Source organism: Taudactylus pleione, unplaced genomic scaffold, assembly GCF_031769625.1.
Source record: "Taudactylus pleione unplaced genomic scaffold, aTauple2 ptg000015l, whole genome shotgun sequence".
Lineage (NCBI taxonomy): Eukaryota > Metazoa > Chordata > Amphibia > Anura > Myobatrachidae > Taudactylus > Taudactylus pleione.
In genome coordinates, this window is record NW_028284417.1 from 8,146,837 (window position 1) to 8,163,826 (window position 16,990).

Here is a 16,990-nt window from a genome sequence, read left to right on the forward strand (position 1 = left end):
ATCACAGTTAGTCTCTGTTAGCTACCTTTGCCCAAAAGTGTAGCAATAATTATTATTTAGCTTAATAACGAATATCAATAAAATAATAATAATAACAACAGTCTTTTGGCTAGCATTAGTAGAAGAAGTGGATGTGGCAATAGACTAGTCTGTATATCTGCAAACCTTGACATTTCCAATAAAAGTAAAAAGGCTCTTAACTTTCAATAGATTCAATAGTTACTGCTAGATATTCTCTACTTTCTGCATTTATAGCTATGCAGAGATACAAGCTAAGGGGGAGATTTATCAAAGCTTGGAGAGAGATAAAGTACCAACCAATCAGCTCCTGTCATTTTTCAAACATAGCCTGTAAAATGACAGTTGGAAGCTGAATGAATAGGACTTTGGACCTCATTGAGAGTCGGTCGTTGCGGCCGCACGGGAAAAGTGGCCGGATATGCAAATGATGCACTCGCATGTTGCGTCCCTAAGATCGAACCGGTAGCTGGCCGACCAAGGGGAGGAAGCGGCCGGAAGACAAAAAAATATGCCCCCTTCTCGTATGCATTACACGTCATCTCCGGCCATATAAGGATTAATCGAGACCATCGGGAACCATCGGAACTGGTTATAGAGCTTAAGGGACCATACCCTCTCTTAAGCTCTACGATCAGGTCAGTGTACAAACCACCCATGTCACGTGTGCCATGATACTACTTTGTTAATTATGCACTCCCATAAAACGCCGTTCACATAATTAGGCACGCCTGCGTTTGGATCTCCACTCCCCCGTTTTCAAGCACCTTCCCCTGTTACCACCCACAAACGCCTCAATCTGTCACTCAAACTACCGACCTGGCTGTGTTCAAGGAGAGAGAAATTTCTGATCGTAGCGGCTAGTTTGCGCACACGCATTGCGAACTTTACGCATGCGCAGTTTAGCTAACATCGGTGGCGTACGACCGTGCGGCCGCTACGACCGACTCTGAATGAGGTCCCTTATCTCTCTCCACTTTTTCTCTCTCCAAGCTTTGATAAATCTCCCCCTAAGTAGGCAATTGTATAAGTAAATAAGCTGGAACAGAGAACTGAAAAAGTTTTGTATGTGGCTATTGGACTCCAGTTTGCAAGGTCCTGATCACTAATCTCTAAGCAGCTAATTGGTTAGCATTTTGCATTTTAGTCCATTTTATTGGTAAAGATGTATAATAGGGTAATTTTCTACCTAGCTTAAATGAGAGTTTCTATATTATATACTGTATATACATATATATATATATATACATACATATATGTATATGTGTGTATATATATATATATATTATATATATATAGAATACATAAATTATAGTAAATTAATTTAATAAAGTGATATTACTTGTGTACTCACCACTGATTGGGTTGCACGTGTAGAAGATGTCGTGGCAGGAGTTATGGTTATAGAACTGGTCACTTTGTTTGTTGTAGGCCTGACAGTCAAATTGGTCTTTGGAGATCGAAGTACTGTACCAGTGGTAACCTCCATATTTTCTGTACCAACATTTAAAGGTCTAACAGTTATAATAGGTGTTGTCCCTTCTGAGGAGCTGCCAGGATTTCTTTTAAACTGTGAACCTAAATGAATGTGAATTTTATTATCTTCTGTCGTAATTATGTTTGCATTCGAATTGTATTTTCTTATTGGAGTTGGCACAGTTTGCTTTTCAGGAGTAACTTTAAATACAGCTCGTCCCATGGTCATTTCTTGAGAATCTGGAGATGCAGATATCTCTGGAGATGCCGCAGATGTTGACACAGTGAGTATCTGAATTGGAGATGTGGGTCTTTCACTAAAACTGGATCTGCCAGTTGCTGTAGATTTTTCCCGTGAGAAAGTTGTTATTGTGACAGGGGACATAGCTCTTTCTGGATGCATAGAGTTATCAGCACCTTTTCCTTTCTGGTTCATGACACCAGGAGAAGGAATAATTGTAATCCGTGGTTTTTGATTACCTAAGGTTGGTATTACTGTGGTGCTTGAAAAAAAGTCCTCTGAAGGTGGACTAGTTATCTCCAAAGTGGCTGTGCTGTTTTCATGATCTGGTGTTACTCTTATATGTAGCGGTTGCCCTTGTTTTGGTGAAAGGAATACTTCACCTGAGTGCCCTGGGATAGGATTTGGACGAACTGCTCTTTCTGGTGTAACTGAAGTAGCAGGGGAGCCATTTTCTCTTTTTCGCATCCAGGGGATCCAGGATTTTCTTATGTTCAGTTCATTTGCTGCAGGTGGATACCTTTCCAGAACAGGTGATCTATCTGCAGGTTTTTTAAGTCCGACTTGCCGTAAATTACTCATAATGTGGTTCTCTTCTTGGAAGGACTTCCTGATAAACACTGCAGGAGTCTCCTCCTCAACTGACTCATTACTTATTGCATCTGTTTGTACCCCTGTAGATGTCACGGGGACATCTACCATTCTTCTCCCATTCATGCTTGGTCTAATAGCACGACTGTATCTTTTTGACAGTTCCAGTTCTTTTGTCAAATTCAACACATCTTGTCCCATATTTTTGTTTTTATTTTCTTCTTCTATAAACCTTTTCTGAAGGACTGAATAATCAACCTGAAGTTGTGAAAGCTGGTCTTCTTTGTTCATCATATCATGAATTTTCTCTTTCAGTGCTTGTACTTCTGCTCTTAAGTCTCTGTTTTTAGATTCCTCTACTCTGATTCTATGTCGAAGTTCAGCCTCTTGACTTACAACTTCTCCCTTCTCAATAGCTTTGTTCTTTGCTATTTGACTTTTCAGATCTTCAAACTGCAGAGAGAGCACATTAGCTCTGTCTTGCTCAGTTCTAAATTTTCTTTGTAGCTGATCATACTCATCCTCTGTTTTCATCAAATCTCCCTCAACAACTTCAAGCTGTTGAAGACGATTTCTAAGTCTTTCAATTTCCAAAATCAACTCTTTTGTCTTATTGTCTTCTTGATGTACAGGCTCAAAACTTTTCTTTGCTCTGCTTCGTGTGGCTTCTCTTTCAGAAACTTCCATGTTTTCTATTCTTTTCATCAGCAGGCCTACTCTACAGCTTAGTTCACAGTTTTTCTCTTCTTCAGTTCTTAGTTTGCTGATTGACTCATCTCGTTCTTTTGTCAAGTTATACACTTTTTCTTCCATTTCAGACTTTAGTTTTAATAGTTTTTTACTTTCATCTATAAGTTTTTCTGTTACCGCCATAACTTTTCCTTGTTCAACTTTTAAGTCCTTGTTGAGATCATCAACCTTTCCTTCCTCTAGTTTTATCTTTTCCATAATGATTTTCCTTTCATCAACAAGCATTACAGTAAAAGACTTTAACTTAGTTAAGTCTTCTTTTAAACTGTGTTCTGCTTTTTCTAGTCTTCCTTCAACTGATTCAAGTTCTTTAACTCGACCCTTCACCACATCAACTTCCTTCATCAATTCCCTTGTTTGGGCTTTTTCTTTATCCAATTTCACATAAAGCTGAGTGCACTCTGACTTACTTTTCATAAATGCCTCTTCTAATTTTTCTAATTCAGACATTCTTTTCTGCAATTTTTCCACTTCCAGTTTAAGCTCCTTGCTGTGGTGTTCTTCTTCATGGAGTTTCTTTTGGAGTTCTTTACATTGCGATTCTGTCTTTGTTATCTCCTCATCTTTACCTTCCATTTCTAAGACTCTCTTCCTTAAATTTTCTACTTCTGCCATTAAACTTGAATTTCCACATTCTCCTTTGGCTATTTTTTCTCTCAACTCTTTTAACTCCTCATCAGTTTTTTGAAGGTTCCTATTTGCTTCCTCTAATTCTTCGATTTTGCGATTGAGACCAACCAGCTTAAGACGAAGATGACGGTTATTGGACTCTTGGGTGACCAATTTTGCAGTCATTTCTTCATGTTCTTGAGAATACTTGGACACTTTATGCTCAAGGTCAAATTCCAATTTAACAATTTTTTGACTGTCTTCGTTGGCTTTAGCGCAAACGGCTTTTAATTTGGAATCTGCTTTTTGAAGTTCCTGAGTAAGATCTTGTATCTTTTGAGTTTGTTGTCCAAGCTGTTCAATATGCATTTGTCTCTCATCCACTAGCATCAGTGCAAATGACTTGAGCTTTACTAGTTCGTCTCGAACTTTATTGAGGCGCTTGTTATATTCTTTATCTTTTCGCACCTGATAAGCTTTCTCCTGTTCCAGTAACTTCTTTAACCTATAAAACATATACAGTATTTTTAGAATATACATGTCTGAAGTTGATATTATTAATGAAGGCCAGAATTTGTGTTTTTTTTGGCTCTTGATTGAAATATTTTTACATTTTATTGGTAAATATTTAATGTCTATCCTCTCATTTGAAATACATTCTCTCCTGTCACATCATACTGTAATAATAATGGTGTTCTTAATAAAAAATAAAATATGCTAAATTGTATTCACTATCAATGTGAGCCTATGACTCACCAGTGCCCACTGACTCCAGCTACAGTGAGATGCCATACCCTCTTCCTGGTACCTGTCACTCCCTGCATGTGGTTTTACTTCAGTGTTTGTATTTGTGCTTTGCACCCATGTGACATTTCACTGTTTGAGTTGTATTTATGCTTTGTTTTTATGTCTAGCTCTGTTTACACCTTGTGGCGTCTAATGGAGCATACACACGGTCAGATTTGTCAGACTTGTCAGATGAACGACTGAACGATTGAACGATTTGAACGATTTCACCAAAGTTTTGAACGATTTGAACGATTGAACGATTTTTGACTGCATTAAAATGAATGGAATCGTCCAAGTCTGACTGCAAACCCATCAGATGTCAGATATCGTTATCTGACAAACGGGAACGCGCATCGTTGATCGTCCATCGTTCAGGCATGTCAGATATGAACGATTTTCCTTCAGATATGAACGACTGAACGATTTTTAAATCGTTATCGTTCATATCTGAAGGAAAAATCTGATCGTGTGTATGCACCATAACAAATAAAAGATAATAAGTTTGTGGAATGCTTTGATTCAGCTAAAATGCTGCAAATATCTATATTTTCTTGATGATACATTCATTATTTTACACCAAGTGTTTTGGAACTGTGGTCACTTATATAACCTCTACATTTAAATGCCTGAACCAGTTTAAAAGAAGAAAGCGCTAATAGGACTTAATTCTACTGGAAGGGTGCAATGACCCGGACAATAGAAATCACTCATGCCACCATCTTATGAGAGAACTCTTTGGGGCTGATTCTGAATTGAATGCAGGAACGTTGAGAGCCGCGCTGAGCCCAGGGGAAGGGGGCGTGACCTAATGGTGGGAGGTGTGGTCACACCCCCTTTGGATTTAAAATTTTTTGTGAGCCCCTCAGCCAGACGCAAAGCCGGAGGGGGGCGCTATCAGTGGGAGGTAAGAGGGAGGGACGGCGCTTGACCCAGGCCCTTCCACTAAGCCTGGACCCAGTAAATTAGTACCCACTCCCCCCCTCTCGGCACCCCTGATCGCATGCAATGTGGCGGTAGTTGCAAGCAGTCATGGATGTGGCTGATTTTCTAACTGAGGCTAATGTGAGACTCAGTGCTCATGCTAGGTCTGTGAATCTACAAGCAGAATGCATGCAAAGACTGTCTGTTTACATCCGCGTACAGAGGGCCTGATTCAGCAATTCTAGACTCTGAGCAGGCACCCGCCCCTTACTGCGCATGTGCAGTACAGGTCATGCGTGTTCACACACAGAGCGGCAGCAGACTGTGAGTGACTGATAGTCTGCTGCCGTTTGTGTGCGAGAGGGGGCGACGGCCTCCATCTCCCCGAAACGGAAGCGTGTCGCCACCGTTGAGGGGGAGGGAAGAGACCAGGATCTCTGTCGACTGACGGATATTACCTGTCTTCTCTCTCTTATCTGCAGCGGCCGGCTTGCATGACCCTATTGGTCACTTACCTGGCCGATGTTCTTGCAGATTATCCGATGCTGTGTTGTACAATGCAGCTCGGATAAGTAATGCATGCAGAAGGTGTGTGATGCCTCCTGCTGCATTACCATATTTGCAAGGACAAAATTGCAAAGCCGCTTGTATGCAGCTTTGCAAATCCATCCTAAGCTGAAGCAGGCCCAGAGGTCAAATCAGAATCAGGCCCTTTATGTGCAGTTCTCTAGATAACTGTCCTGTAACTTGTTAGCTACAGTAATATTGTTCTTGAGGCTTCACACAGTTCCGCTTATAGAGAATTAGACAGACCACATGAATATTAGATGATGTTCACATATTAAAACTCAATCATAGGTATGCTTGTCTATTCTGATTGCAAAGCTGTCATTGAGCTGTATGTACTTGCAACATTGGGTCATTGGGTAAACTAAAGAACTGTGCAACAACAGATCATAACTTGTAGCACTCCATTAATCAGAGTGCAGTGAAAAAGAATAAACCATACATTATTTTTTTTAGTGAAACAGCAAGAGATTAATTGTAAAATATGTACCGTGTCCTTATACCCCTGAAGCAGCCTATGTAAATTGTGTGTTTTGCTTTGTTTATTAATACTTGATTTAAAATGTATGCACATGGTTTTAGATTAATTTTTTAATTTTCATCATACATGTACCTAAGTACACATAAGCACACAAGAACAATTTAAGTTATTCTTTTCAATATTACTGTAAGTAGGGACAGATGAGACTGAGCGTACGTTACGTTTAGTGGCATATATTGGGGTATATTTACTAAAGTGCTCGTTTACAAAAGTGGAGATGTTGCCCATAGCAACCAATCAGATTCTAGCTATTATCTTCTAGACAGTACTAGATAAATGATAAGTAGAATCTGATTGGTTGTAAACCGGCACTTTAGTAAATATACCCCATTATATAATAACTGAAGAAAAAGTATGTTACTGTGTAGATTTTTTAAACAAGATCTGTTTGGTTAAAATGCAGAAAACAGAAAATACTGTAAAAAACTAATAGTAAAATACGTTACAATTTACATCAAATATTACGATACCATAGAATGATTGTGAACATTAGTTTAGGTTTCTATCATACAAACATTTGGACTGTAGTATAATGAACAGTAATAGATTTCAAAGTAATTGAGAAGCAAAAATAGATTCAACCATTCATTCCTATTGCTACTGTTATGCATCTTCTGTCCTTACACACAAGTACAGCTTGCTGTGTTCACGCTGCAAAACAAAGTTATCTGGAAAGGATATTGTGGACAAAAGAGCTCAGACAAGTCCACAAGGAGCATGTTTCATATTGCTCCATTTAACTTTCCCTACCTTAGCAATCAGCCAGCAGATAGTGCAGAAGACATACCGACTCTCCACGGAAACCTTAACAATACGCTTCCTGGCTCCTGTTCTCCAGAGACTTTGCCATCACATTCCAACCATGTCATTAGGACAATAAGAGGGGAAGGCTGTACATAGGAGCTGGGACCACTGACTAATGATGTCATCCCTTCTTACATGCTTCATTATTGTGCTCATTCAGGAGGGGAGGAGCACCAAGCCCCCAAACAAAAAAATAATACTTATAGCTCTGAAACTCCTCTAAAACCCATTTGTACAGTGAGGCAAATGGCAATAATGCCATAAGAACACAAGTTACATTTCTGGATGTAAAAAAAAGTCCTCTCTGAAATCTTATATCCTAATTCTATTTTTGTTACTTGTTACTTCTTATGTATAATTTATTTTGCAAAGAATGAGAAATCATCTACATATTTTAGGTCTACAGTGTTGCGTGTTTAAGTAGTAGCTGCAGGCAGACAAGGTGATGTAATATTTGTTACCATAAACCTGTGCTTATACCCTCTGCACAACACAGGGATTTGCTGATTCACAAATGTTTGCAGCATTAATGTTTGTAACAGATTTATTGGTGGTAAGATACAAAATAATCATTAACAACATCCACACGTTTCCACTATACAATGAATAGAGGGATTTGTGTAACATATACTGGTAGGAGCTCATCCCCACTAGTGGGGGAGGAGGAGACAAGAATTATAGAAGAAAGCAAAACATGGAATTCACGTTGCTGTCTACTTTGCTGAATGATGTGCTGCTAATGATCTACACACAGCTCTCACCACCAAAGTATTCTGAGTGTTGTAACAATGAAACGGCCTACAGTATGTGTTATTGGTGCCTAGGAGCACATGGTTCCATGCAGCAAGAAAACAGTCTGCAAATCAATTCTTTGTTTCCTCCAGTCTTCACAAAGAAGGTCATTGGAATGGGAGGAAAGCATAGCCCAGCAGCTCTGGACGCACCATTATCCATTGTGTGTCCCCTCCATCACACAGCAAGCCAATAGGAGGCAAGATCTTAGCCTTGGTGATGCACCACACACAGAAGCCCCCTGTGGCAAAGAAAGGGTTAATTCCAAAGTAAACTCCCAGGTTCCATTCAGATGATGTAGTGGGAGCCGTCATTGAAGAAGATTGACTTAAAGCAATAAGAAAACATTCACTTCAGGGTTTTGGTGTACTGCCAGCCATGGAAAATTAACCTTCTTTAGTACCGAACAGAAATGTCTCATAAGTTAATTGAAATGTTCAGAAAATTAGAGACGTCAGCATACATAAAGGAAAAATGAAAAGTGTGTACTAATGTGCATAATGCATTTATATCCATTACTAGTTTTGTTTCGTTATTAGTAGACATTAGAACAATGGATTATTTTAAGCTGCATGTTTTCCAGATATCCTTACAAAAGATAACCTTTATCAATCAAAAGCACATGAAATCAAGTGAAGAGACAGAGTTATTGTAAACTTTTAGCAGGCACTAGGAAACTATTATGTTTGACAAACAATTTGCACGTAAGGATGCTTTTCTGCTTGTTCCGTTTACCTAGTATCAACCAATTGTTTAAGTATAACTGGCGATCTCATGTTCAAAGGACAGTAGAGTGATAAGAATGATGATAGCAATATATTTTGCTATGATTTGTCAAACTGTACATAGGCATTTGGTTAATTCTATGTCTGACACATTACACAGTTAATTTGTTTTATAGTACTGTCTTTTCTTGGAAGTCTTAGAAGAAATACCACATGACGTTATTTATATCTAATCCCACCAGGGAGTACAAGAGTTGACAGTTTTGAAACACATCCAGTTCTTCTAAGATATGTTTGGATCCCAACCAGAAATGGCAAATGTCATTTCAAATTAGACTGCGAACACTTACTCCAAGATCTTGTTGGACTATTAGTTATCAGGCAGTTTTACATGTTTTGAAGAATGACATAGACAAATCTCCAGGGCAAGTCTACTACTACAAGTACAAGACTGGAAAGCTTTTTCTTTGTCACTGGTGCTGATTTTTTCCTTCTGTAGCTTTGTCCATTGGGTGCCTGTGAAAAGTCCTAAGGACTTGGCTGTTTCCAAGGTGTACAGCTTAATGAGATTTTTGTGAAAACACATTCACCAGCCGTCTTCACAGTAAACTAAAGTGGAGCTAAAGCCTAAGAATTAAAATATGTCACAGGTATATAATAAGTAACATACCCTGGATCTCAAGTGTTAGCATCAGAGATTTTATTGCAGCCACCATAACATTTACCAGCACAAACTGGTCACATGTGAGAAGCGCTACACTGTGGGCACCAAGGACCAACCTGCACTGCCACTGGTAGTATTGCTGGATGCCTCTCCTCTGTGGGACTCATGCAGCCAATTAGAGTTTATTGAACTTGGAATGGCTGTTGTATTTCACAGCCAGATAGACTGCCAGCATGCCAGCATTGCAAATCATAACTGTGCGGAGTTTGTGGGAACTGGAAGGCGTAAGAACTTTTTCACTGGCACCAAGAGCCAGGATGCATAATCCTTGGGTTAACTGATGCAGCATTGTATACTAGACAAATGAAGCAGCATTGTAAGCATGAAAAATAGGGTCAGCTTACTGGTCAAATTGTGCTGCATTGACCACAAATTAGAGATGAGCGGTTCGGTTTTGCTGAAAACTGAACACATCCTAACTCTGCACCAAGTCCCGACTAGTGTCTTCTCACCAAGTTCAAAACTCGGATGTAAAATTTGGATCTTGAGTATTTTGGATTGCATTTAAGTCCCTCCCTCATGATTTCAGGTGCCTTAAGGTGGTCACAATTTACTGGAAATGAATGTTATTTATGTTAATAATACTATAGAAACAAAAAGATGTCCAAGTTACATGATTTTAGCTTTTATCAATTTTTAAAGAAAACTAAAAGGAAACCAAAACACTTGAGGAAAACATTTGAGGGTGGTTTTGCCAAAACCAAAACACATGGGTCCGTGCACATCTCTAACACAAATTATACAGGGATCTCTTTAGTAATCTAGTGATACAATGTTGTATTCTGGTCATAATATGACCATGAAAGTACTTTCCTCTAGTGTTGGATTCAAGTATTCCACTTACAAGGATTTACAATCCATAAATAAATAAATATTTTTTTCAAATAACCCTTTATACTGTATGTCCCATTTGGAGAGTGCTGTTTTTCCTCTTGTAAAAACAGTTCCATTTTTGTAGGAGGTGGGGTACCTTACGTATTTCCAGCAGCCCCTTGATAGTGCAAAGTAATCATAGGAAAGCGCAGCCTATTCATCTTTACTGTTCATAACTTTAATAACCAGTACAATCCTATGTTCTTCAATTTTATTAAATAAAGCATTATTATAATTACATATACATACACAGCTTGTTGGCAGTCCGTCAAATGACGGGACATTGACATTCTCTACTTTAAATAGTTTTTTTTTTCACTGTGATCAGCTTGTGTTCTATTTAAGGCTAATCACAGGTGCCTGTCAGAGCAGAGCAGAAGTCAGTAAAATGGGGGAAAGGCCCAATAACGCCATCTCCAGGTGGTGTTATTATCGCTCCCCCTGTTATTATTGTTCAATTTTATTTTAGTAAATTTGAGCAAATCACATTTCCCATTACAAGTATGGTAAATGCAATCTGCTTATTAAAATAATGCGAATTTAAGGGCATAGGTTTTTTTGTTTTTTTTTTGGGGTGGGGGGTAAAACTGCTCTAAAAGCCCTTTGATACATTTAAGTGATGTTAAAATAATGTGAAATGGGTGTGAAAATACCCGTTTTCACATTATTTTAGTAAAAATAATATTGATAAATATGCTCAATATGCACTTAAATATAATAACCTTTAGTTTAGTACTGTGGGCTCCAGTGTCCATATGTAATGGGAATTGAACATAATGTCTGTACTGTATATTAAGGGTTTTGGTCAGTGGCGTAACTAGCTTTTACAATGAGGGGAAGCGAAGATAGAAAAATAGGTGCCACAGGCAGAATTCACATATCAGTGGGGTCCTTGGTACATCAGTGTCAGGAGAGATAATATAGAGAATTATAAATATTTCCCTCCTTGGAGAATAAGCAGGAGAGTTTTGATGTCACCCAATCGTATACTAAACCTTCAGGACCAACAAAAAACTGTCCATTATAATTAGTATAAAGAATGTTTTAGCAGCACAGCCAAAAGTCAGTGTCAAGCACAGTTGTAGCCCTTTACAGGTGTGTGCACCTGTGTGCTCTGTGCTTGGGCTTGGACAGCCCCAACCAACTTTTTCTTAGAAGCCACACAACATCTGGTGAGCAGTGTGATTGAACTGCTGTATAACCATTAACAAGCCATTAGTGTAGTGGCGAGTTTGGGGCAGGTGGGAGGGGCGGCGGGGAAAACGAGAAGCCAGAGGGGGAGTGACAGATCAGTATTCTGCGGATGCATGCAGTATAGTAATAGCGAGGCTGATCCCAGTCACCATTAAACAGGAAACAGAGCAATGTCGGGGACAGCCCCTTCTACCTAGAAAATATATAATTTTTTTTTTGCTTTGTTTAAATGCATTAATGGTCTTGTGATGCCAATGCACTCCTGATAGGTGCCATATTTAATAGTTTTTCAGCAGGATCAGTCCCACCTCTCCACGCACACACACACACACACACCACAGATTGTGCTATTATAAGGCTTTTCACTTAGCAGAATAGCAGCAGAGGAAAGAAACTCTTTAAGATTTCACAAAAAATGCTGACATAAAAAACCTGCCTGAACTACTCTACTTAGCATCTAAGCCGTTTTTCAGCAGCTGTTTCAATCTTTCGTGTGCCAGGTTAATAACATATAAAGGCCCTCATTCAGAGCCGTACGCTCTGAGCAGAGCGCATGCTCTGAATGAGGGCCGCCCTCCATAAAAATGGAGCGTCCTCCTGGACGCTCGTATAGCTGTGAGTCACCACCCACAGCCTATATGAGCGTGCAGCTTGATGGCCGCGATGGTCGTGACCATCGCGACCATCGAAACTGCGAGCCGGAGCCTGCGGTTGAGGTTTTCAACCGCAAGCCCCGGAGTGATTTTGGCTCTATCAGAGCCAAAATCACTCCCACTGACATCACTAGTGATGTCAGTGGGCCGGCTTCTGACGGGAGGCGTTCCCGTGGGAACGCCCCCGTCAGGGAGGAACGCCCCCGGCACGCCCACCAAAGGGGGCGTGCTGTCAATCAACATCGACAGCACGCCCCCTTTGATCAGACACAACGAGCGAAGGAAAGTCCTTCGCTCGTTGCGTCTGGCGCATGCGCACGACGGAGCTCCCGCCGTCGTGCGCATGCGCAGAGCACAACATCGACCCACTTGCGAGCGGACAGCCGCTTGCGAGTGGGTCTGAATCAGGCCCAAAGTATGTCTATAGCTGCATACACACAACGATTGAGTTAATGAACGATTTTAGTAAACGATTTTCTACCTTGAAAAAATGAACTAAAATCGTTTACTAAAGTTGTTCATTTACTATGTTCATTTAAATGTAATGAACGATTTTTATGAACTACAAATGATTTTTGCTTATTAACTTAATGAAAATCGTTGAGATGACAAGTCTGACTGAACTACAAACTACAAACGTGAACGCGCATGAACAATAATCGTTCATCGTTTGACTCAGAAAGTGAACGATTTTTTCAAACGATTATCGTTAAACGATATCGTTTAACGATAGTCGTTCAAAAAATCGTTGTGTGTGTATGCACCTTATCCTTTAGTTGATATTTTGCTGACCCTTAATGCAGCTTTTCACAGCTTTTAGAAAAAAAACTCTGCCCATGTGATACACAGTAGTTAAAGGGATCTATTTATCAAGCAGTGACCAGCCTAAATCCCTGCAAAAATTACTGCTTTCACTCTATCAACGCTTCACACAATGTCTAAGTAGATTAACCTGGACAAATCACAGATTTCTATGATGCCAACCCATTTTGAGCTGCTAGCTGCCATCCTCATTGACCGCTATGGAAATGGCGAACGTAAGCTGGGTACACATTAGATGACCTATGTACCCAACCGACCTATGATGCGACAGACGACATATCGTGCGGTCTGTACACACCGCAGAATCTGGTGAACGACTGCACGATATGTAGTTCACCACGCATGGGGTCGTTCATCGTATTGACTGATTGAGCAGCATGTACAGCAGATCTGTTAATGCGGTGAATGACCCTACGGAAACACAGGAGCCGACATAGTGCGTACATACGTGCAGATGTCGATGATATGTTGCCCAATCTGCCTGGTCGGGCGACATATCTTCTAATGTGTACCCACCTTTAGTCAAGTGGCAAAAAGCTTATCATTCACTGCAAATCAAACCCATCTGATGATGACTTTAGTTGAACTAGTCAGTGGGGTCCAACGGGACCAAAAAGGCTTTGCTGGATCCCCATTGGGAGTGGTAGGCTACCAGTAATAGGAATAACAACATTGCAGGAGGCCCCAGCTTCACAAGAGATCACCAATGGGTTGAACTTTGATAAATGAGGGCAGTACAACATTCTGTATCAGTGCAATAAGTGGCAGTACAGAATGGTAATCTGGAAGTTTTTGGCTATGTGTGATAAATAGACCCTCTATCCATTCATTTCAAAAGGGCAGCATCTTTCTTTCTTTATTTAAAAAGCAGTGTTGTCTCCTGGATGCTTTAAAGCAGGGGTGGCCTAACTCGGTCCTCGAGAGCTACCAACAGTTCACGTTTTCCAGGTCTCCTCACAGAATCACAAGTGAAATAATTAGCTCCACCTATGGATCTTTCAAAATGTCAGTGAGTAAATACTACACCTGTGCACCTGCTGGGTGACCTGGAAACTGTGACCTGTTAGTAGATCTCGGGGACTGAGTTTGGCCACCCCTGCTTTAACGAGTGCAGCAGTTCAGGCTTGTGTGACACCACCATCAGCACAGCACAAGTGCTCCAATGTACAAGTCTTCTCATTGCACACAAATTATGTGATTGCAACAGCTGCTTCACAACTTCCATTATGCTAACGTTTACATATTATCAAAGTGCAAAATGCCATCAGTCATTCGTATGACAAGCAGCTGTCTATAACCATGGGAGTATCATCTGCCACCTAAGCTGCCTGATAAATGATCATCAAATCGCCATCCAGAAATAGTGCACATGATTTGCCTTAAAGTGTATGGCTACAGAAAAACCAGCATTCCTTCAGTACAGGATAATGCAGATGAGCACAGGTGGCTCCTAGGCCAAATGCAGTCCTCCAAGCTTTGTCCTGCAGCCCCCAGCTCCTTCTTGCTTTATTGTCATATTTGTTTGTTATAGTTTATATTTATAACACTTGACGAAAAGACAGACATATGTCTTCTTCCAATACTGAGATTAAGGAGAATGTGAGGCCCCTTTGAAGGTTAGAGTGCGACCCAGTGTGGCCTCATAAGAGTATCAGGTTGCCCATCACTAGGATCATGCATTAATAAAATCCAACCTTTCATGTTTTGAGAATAGTAACAAGAATTTAGTGTCACCTTATGAGAAAGTTCCCACAGCACAGGACTGATTTCTGCTAGGCATTTCCCAATTTTGTGTTATCTGCAGTCAGCCTTATGTAGTTCCAGTCAGTGGCGGATCCAGGGGGGGGGGGGGGGGGGCGATTGGTGCGATCCCCCTCCCAGCACAGTCCTCATCATGCACTGAGCTGAGCAGGCTGTGCCCAGCCTGTGCTGTGATCGGAGCCTGTGTAATACGGGGAGCCAAGGAGGCAGAGAGCACAGCCGGATCCCCGCACCCTGCTGCAGGACTGACCGGAGACTGTCATCCCTGCAGAGTGGCGCTATCTGTACACTACTGACACTGTGCAGAAAGACATTACAGCCTCCACCCTACACCACTGCTACTTCCCCCGCACAGAGGAGAGGGGGGATGGTTCCTGCTGACTTCGGGCAGAGGAAGAGGGGAAGTAGGAAGATGGCTGGGGAAGGGGTGAGCAGGGAGATGGCTGCTACTGCCCCCGCGCAGAGGAGAGGGGGGCATGGTTTCTGCTGACCTTGGACAGAGGGAGGGGGGGAGCAGGGAGATGGCTGGGGGAGGGGGGAGCAGGGAAATGGCTGGGGGAGGGGGGGAGCAGGGAAATGGCTGGGGGAGGGGGGAGCAGGGAGATGGCTGCTTCTGCCCCTGCACAAAGGGGAGAATGGCTTCTGCTCTCGGACAGGAAGGGGGGTTGCAGGGAGATAGCTGGGGGAGGGGGGAGCAGGGAGGTGGCTGGGGGAGGGGGGAGCAGGGAGATAGCTGGGGGAGAGGGGAGCAGGGAAATGGCTGCTGGCGCTAAACACATAATGAATACATAAACATATACTTTGTAATAATCAATGGAGGCGTTGGGACCAGAAAGGGGAGGTGCCAATACAGAAAGAGAAGGAGTCATAATTAATCATTAAATCCCCCTCACCCCACCTAAAAGAAATGTCTAGATCTGCCCCTGGTTCCAGTCGTAAGTTTAAATCATGAAATGGTGGTAGGCTCATTGTGCCGAATCAACTAATAAGAGAATAGCTAAAATCTATATAAGTAAGCAGTGGTGTCTTGAATGATCAAGGTGGCCTTGACTAGTTCCACTTAGTGAGGGGTTACATTTAGTTTTCCTTCTGCAGTAAGTAGAGAGCTACAGTTTTACGCAGAGGCATCATAGCCATAGATGACTTGGTGCCAGCTATCCTGCTCTGCTCTTAAAAATCCTTTTGATTTTGCTCCTAAAATTTCTGCAAAACTAGCAAGCTGACAGCGTTTGTGATGTGAGAGTTTCGTTGGCGGATGTTGGCACCTTGCTGTGCCAAACAGCCATTTCCACTCTGAAAAGGGATGAATTTGGTGTAAATGGTAGTATATAAGTGATATCAGGTTGGACTTTGGATGTCACATTGGGGGGGATGTACTAAGCTCTGAACAGTGATAAACTACTAACCAATCAGCTCCCAACTGTCATTTTTCAAATACAGCCTGTAACATGACATTTAGGAGTGAGTGGCTGGTAGTTCATTACTTTCCAGTTTATCATTTTCCAGAGCTTAGTAAATATACCCCGGGCGTGATATTATATCTAGTCATGCAGTATGTCGACATTTATTATGTCAACACCATAATGTAAACATGTTAAGAATGTTGACAGAGGCCAAGTCAACATCCACAATAGCTACACTGGTATAATGTTGACATTTTCAGAAAATCGACAGTCAGTCTACAACTAATCCTAATTGCAGCCTAACCGTAACAGTAATTGCATCTTAACCCTAACCCTAATTACAGCCCAACCCTAATTTTGAACATGTCAACTTTATTTTTAATATTTAAAATATTGACATTATGTCGACATTCCAAACATGGCAACATCTCGAGTGTCGTATTTCCACTCTTACACAGCTTATGGAAGTGTCTCATGAACGCGTAGAGTTGGGTCGCACATTGAGCTGAGCTGATGTATCTAGATCATCATGCTCAGGAGTTAAAATTACGATACCTGTTTGTAAACCAGCTCCCTCATGTTTAATATACTAAGGGCTCTATTTACTATAATCCGCATTTGCAATGCAGATTGTAGTGTGATATTACCGACTGAATTCGCATTGCAAATTCAGGCAATATCACAAGGATTTACTACAAATCCCTTGCAGGGACAGAGCTTGCGATAAAGCTTTGTC

At 41.1% G+C, this 16,990-nt stretch overlaps 1 protein-coding gene across 5 annotated transcripts in view; it reads right to left on the minus strand.

The window, feature by feature from the left end:
- FILIP1 (filamin A interacting protein 1) overlaps nt 1–16,990 on the minus strand; it is a 216,174-nt gene that overhangs the window by 20,595 nt on the left and 178,589 nt on the right. For all 5 annotated transcript variants that reach the window (XM_088471516.1, XM_088471542.1, XM_088471507.1 and 2 more), the window contains one exon: nt 1,373–4,190. In XM_088471516.1, coding sequence (XP_088327642.1) covers nt 1,373–4,190 — 2,818 coding nt within the window. The remainder of the gene's footprint in view (nt 1–1,372; nt 4,191–16,990) is intronic.